The sequence below is a fragment of the Lupinus angustifolius genome, chromosome LG08, assembly GCF_001865875.1.
Source record: "Lupinus angustifolius cultivar Tanjil chromosome LG08, LupAngTanjil_v1.0, whole genome shotgun sequence".
In the NCBI taxonomy this organism is placed as follows: Eukaryota; Viridiplantae; Streptophyta; class Magnoliopsida; order Fabales; family Fabaceae; genus Lupinus; species Lupinus angustifolius.
Window position 1 is genome coordinate 12,734,382 of NC_032016.1, and position 5,800 is coordinate 12,740,181.

Genomic DNA, 5,800 nt, shown 5'->3' on the forward strand with positions numbered 1-5,800 from the left:
AATAGAAACAAATTTTTATTATAATTGGAAAATAATTTAATCATAACCATTGAAAAAAATTTGTCACATATCATGATCATGATTCTCATTTAATATTTGACTCTTTAGTATTGGACTCTGAAGATCTAATTCATCAACATATAACATATATGACATTATATATGTATTTAAACTATTTTTTATATATTGAAAGTAAGTTATAATAAAACTATAAAAATATCTTGAAAAATAAATCATTATTCACTTCATTAAAAATAAAGTTTTCCAACAAACACTACATCTGCCAAACCAAATATTCATAAGTGAAAAAAATCACAAGAACTGAAATGAGAATTTAATATTAAAAAACAAAAAAAATCATGATCATATCAAGATTTGAATACAAGAGAAGAACTTCCTCACCCTAAACACTAACCAAAAGGTCAAATTATATTCAACCAACCCAAATATCCCAATTTTCACAAAGTATAACAACAACAACCATAGCAATGCTTCAACATGCACATAGTCTTTTTTTTATGATATTTTCTCATGTTTGTTTTCATGGTCAATGTATATATGTGATTGAGATCATGCTTTCTTTCTTGCAAGAGACTGATGATGAGGGTTCCCATCAAATAACTCATCAATATAAGTCTCTATATCTTCAGCTTGAAACTTTATATACTTCTCTGTTTGTCTCCCTAGAGCCAAATACTGTGAAAACCTTCCCAAAAATGACCTATAAGCTGGAATAACAAGTGCTGATATAGAAACCCTAAGTTCTGATTGAAGCTGTTCATCACTCACCACCCAAGTGCTCTGTGTCTTATGTATCTCTTCAAACAATGCATTGAAGCTTTTGAACCTTTCCTTAAGCACAGGCTTATGTACCTTACCATTGTCATTCAATCCCTTAGGACTCAAGCAACCTAATATTTTGCTCCATGTTTCAATCTGATAGTTCTTATGGTATGTCCTTAGATTTGAGGATCTTTTTCTACACCATGTTTCACCCATTACTTTATATAAATCTGGAGACCCTTTTATTTTTTGAACTATGTACCTTCCATTGTTCATCATGAATATGCTACTTAATGCAGAATCCTTGTACAAATTTGCCTTACCTTCTAAATTTGAGTCAAGTAATTCCATTACCCTCATTAGTTGTGCTGCAAATGGTGAAACATTTTCCTTATTATTATTATTATCATTATTACTACTATTATTATTTACCCTATGGTTTTCATTTTTGTTCTCAGCTTCATAATAGGGTCTACTAGTAGAATCTGCACGTTCTATCTTTGAGTGCTCTTTGAACACATCCTCCAATGTATCTTTGTATTCACATGCGAACTTCAAGTAGTTCATGATGTACCTATCAAGATGAGTTTTTACAAAATATGATAAGATCAATAGTACTTTAATTTGTAAAAAAAACAATTATATATTTTTATGAGACATAATGCTAATCAGTGTCTAAAAAGGAAAATAGAAAGGTCATTTTTATTGGGAGGGATATATGATGTATTTAATATTAAAGTTTAATTATGGGGAATGAATCTGTTCTTTCAATTTTTTTGCTCATGTATAATTATGTGGATAGAGACAATTATAAATTAAAATTTCATAAATCTTAATGGACCCATTAATAAAAAATTTATCTTCCAAATAACATAGTAACATTCATCTTCCGTTAGAGACTATATATATATATATATTAATTGGTATTATTGTTGAAGCCTATGCTTGCATATTAGAGACTATATATATTAATGATGTAATGCATGGTTAGATGTTTGTTAGAGAAAAGCCATAAATAGTGTAGATATGATCTATTAATATGTCCTCTATTATAAAAAAATTATAAAATTTTACCATATAAAAACAATGAAAGTTATCTAATCTTAACATATGCATAACCTCACGGCAAAAAAATGTATACATGGCGTTTTTAAAGTGAATAGGAAACTTAAGAATTTCAGATTATTTTATACTATAATACCACACAATAACTCCATGCATGTATATCCTATTGTTTGTTATCTGTGGTAAATATATTGGCAAGATTGAATAATGAGTTTAGAAGATTTTTGTGGTATTATTATGGAATGAAATCTTCTACTCACTATTCGAGTATAGGATTTAGATTACAAAATCATTTTTGAATAAATAATATAATCTCAACCCTATTATTCTATACAATTATCTTTACCATCAATAAGAAACATTCACTAAAAATAATGACATAACATATATAGAAGATTGGTGTTCGAGTATTACCTAGTAAGTGGATGAACTGCGCCACCGGCAACTGGTGTTTTACCGGTATCAGATTTGATAGAGTTCTCAAGTTCACAAAAAATAACAATAATAGATTCACCAACCCTACACTTAGCAGAAGTTGTTTCAGCCTTCAACTCTTCCACAAATTCTTGAGGAAACAAATTATCCAAATTCATATTCAAATCCCTTAACGTCTCATACATATCTAGAAACTTGAACAATTTCTCCCCAGAACGCTTCGTCAGTGCAATCGCTTCTGCAAAGTTCACAATTCGAATCACCATACGGTGGCACACCATCATGAACACACTATCTGCCACTTCCCGGTGATCGGAAAACACCGCCTCCGCCAGCTTCCTCTCGCCGGGGAAATATACTTCCATGCATTCCTTGAAAGTGTTGTTCCATTTTGGAATATCCCTCTCCAATGCTTCCCATTGCATCTTATGAACATCATCTATGCTTATTTTCTCTAACCCTAGCTTGTGTAAGCTTTCTTCAAGGGCGTGTTTTCGTGAAATAAAGTATATATTATAGCACTCTGATTGGTAACCACCTGATATCATTTTCATTGCTATGTTGTTTAGATTGGATATTGCTTCATCTCCATAACCGGGGAAATTAGGAAGTCGTTCTGATCCAGGTTCAGAATCAGATGGTTGTGGTTGTGCTTCTGTCACGTGTTTTCCTTTTGAATTGTGTTTGCTCGGATCGGTTTCAATTCGATTTTGCGGTTCATCTATTAACGATTGAAACTCGTCCTCCAAATACGACATTGCTTGTTGATGAATTGCACCAATGCGATTCTTCAACAATGAGTCTTTTACATTCTTTGCATCGATCTCTTCTTCTTCTTGGATTTGTGATGATGATATCGATGACCCGGGTATCAGTTTTATCAGTTTCGAAATGCGATCAATGGCTTCTAACAATGATGAATCTTCTTCCTTAGCTTCACCCCATTTGGTTTTTCCTGTGTCATAGCTTGTGATCTTCTCTTCCACAATATCTAAGAACATGTGAACGAAATCAGGAATCTCTGACGTAGAATTTGCATTGATATATGCATCAATGTCTTCAAAAACATTCTCCAACCTAGGAGGAGGAGTTTCAGGAGGAATCTCAGCAACAACATCTTCTTCTTCTTCCTTTTTACCTTTAGCATCAACATCATCCTCTTCAGTTTTTTTAATTTCTTCTTCGACATTTTCAACTTCTTGTTTTAAACTTTCCTCATCTTTTATAATTGCATGATCAACATTTTCTGCAGGTCCAGGCAATGTTTTACCATCACTACCATCTTCAGAGACAATGTTGGTGTTATTATCATTCTTATGATGAGAAAAACTAGTGGAGTGTTCTACAAGGCTCTTCTCCATTGTGTGTTTGTTTTGTTGTTATAATGATTATGAGGGTTTCCCTCTAAGAAAGAAAAACAAAGAGATGAAAATTTGTTTGTGAGTGATAAATGGTTAGGACAATAAAGAATTACCACTTTGTTCTTTTTTCGTCGCTAACCAATTATTATGATTTTTTTGAAAATTATTATGGACAATAATGGATGAGATGAAGTTGAAATAGTCGTTGCTAATTGCTACGGGTTCATGTATGAATGAGGGAGAAACGAATGGACACGAAATTCTAGCTATTATCAAATTACAAACAGAGATAAAAAAAATAAAGAAAATTTAGTTGATGGTTGACCTTTTCTTTCTCAAACTTTGTTTTCTTACCTTTTTATGTTTCGTGCTATGGTCTATTCATTTTTAATGTTTTTTTTATTGATTGCCTAATCTCAAACCATAATAAACAATTTTCAAGTCTTTTGTTCACTATCATAACTTTATTTTTTAACATGTTTGATTAAACTATTATCACTAAGAATTTTGATCAATTATACTAAAAATGTGTCTCTAACTATGTCTTATATAATAGAATTTTGATACCTATTAAAAATATTTGAGTAGTGAGAAACATAATTAAAATGATGTGTTGCTTTTTACTAGTTAGGTATCAAAATTTGATTGGATTGACATTGCAATAAGAGTCAAAGGTTGCAAGTTGATTGACTCACTTAGTTTTGATGAAGACAAGACTTTAAGAAGACAAGGACTGTGTGAAAGCTTGAAGATGAAGACAACTTTACAAGCAATATGCCAAGACTCAAGGTCATCATATTTAGAAGAAACTTTTATGCTTTATAGAAGTCTAAAATGATTGCATAGAATGAGTTTAGGTTAGGTGAATCTAGGATTGAAGTCTAACAAGACCTAAAAATGACTCACTTAAAATGAGACATTTTATTCATCCATACATGATTAGATAAGTGTTCATGCATTGCATTGATCATACATGATTTTATTGCATAAAATAATACATATTTTGAAATCATGCATTAAATACACATTCATCATGTAGCATGTCTATTTCACATCAAAGAAACTACTCTTCAACTCTATTAATCAATTAACATGAAGTTATAATCATTTATTCAGTCATGGAATCTGATAATCAATTAGACATTATAATAATCGATTATTCAGAGTTTCAATAGCTATAGATTTTGATCTTTTGACATCAATAATCGTTTATAAAAAGAAATAATCAATTATGTCTATCAAATATTCTTTTTTTAGTTTATCGATAATCAATTACCAGTTTAGATAATCGATTAGATCAAATAGAAAATTGTTTTGTATAAAAACCATTTTCTTCTTATTGGCTCATAATGTTAGTTTTCAAAAATTTCATATTTTTTAAGAATTCTCTGAGCGAAATATTTTGTTGATTTGAGTTAGTGTTTCTTTGAAACTCAAGAGCGAAAAGATATTGAATTTTCATATTTCAAAAGAGTGCATATTCATAAAACCTTGCATAAATCTTCATTCAAATCTAGGATTCTTGTGAGATTCCTGTTATTAGGTTTAGTTATGAGTTTAATGTTGTATTAGTACATTCAAGATGCAAATTACTCAGATTTATCTTTCTTTAGTCAAGTGAATTGAAATTCTCAAGGGTGTTGAGAATTAGTGCTAGAATCTAGTTGCGGTTAAGTTTTGTATCTTCACACTTTACAAAGGTCTTAGTTGGGAGTGATCAGCGGCTGGGGCTATACTGTGAGTAGGTGTTGAGTATTCGAAAGAGACGGGTTAGAGGTCAAACCGACGTGAGAGACTCTAGGACCGAGAAAGGAGCGTTTGTGGAGTTATTGGAAGTGTGTTTGTAAAATACATTTGATTCCATAGTGAAGAAAATCTCCCGATATCAGAAGAGGAGGCTTGGATGTAGTTTCCAAGTGGACCCACAAACAAATCAGGATAAAATTCTTTGGTGCACTCTTTTCTATCTTTTATCTCTTTACAATTCAGTTTTTATGTATTTTTGTTATTGATTCTTTATGATGTTTAATTGACTCTTGATCTGAAAGTTGTTGTTTTATCATTTGATATACTGTCATTAAGTCATTTGAATTCGCAAAGATTGGTTTTGCTAAAAACTTGTTTTGCAAGAAATCGTATAATTCAAGATTTCAAGA

General features: G+C 31.0%; 1 protein-coding gene across 1 annotated transcript; it reads right to left on the reverse strand.

Moving 5' to 3' along the window:
- LOC109353764 (exocyst complex component EXO70B1-like) lies at window positions 305–3,838 on the reverse strand. Its single transcript, XM_019596131.1, has 3 exons — window positions 2,263–3,838; window positions 561–1,357; window positions 305–514 (listed from the first exon to the last, which is right to left on the reverse strand). Exons 1-2 carry the CDS (start codon window positions 3,642–3,644, stop codon window positions 571–573), a joined length of 2,169 nt encoding a protein of 722 aa, XP_019451676.1. The 5' UTR covers window positions 3,645–3,838; the 3' UTR covers window positions 305–514; window positions 561–570.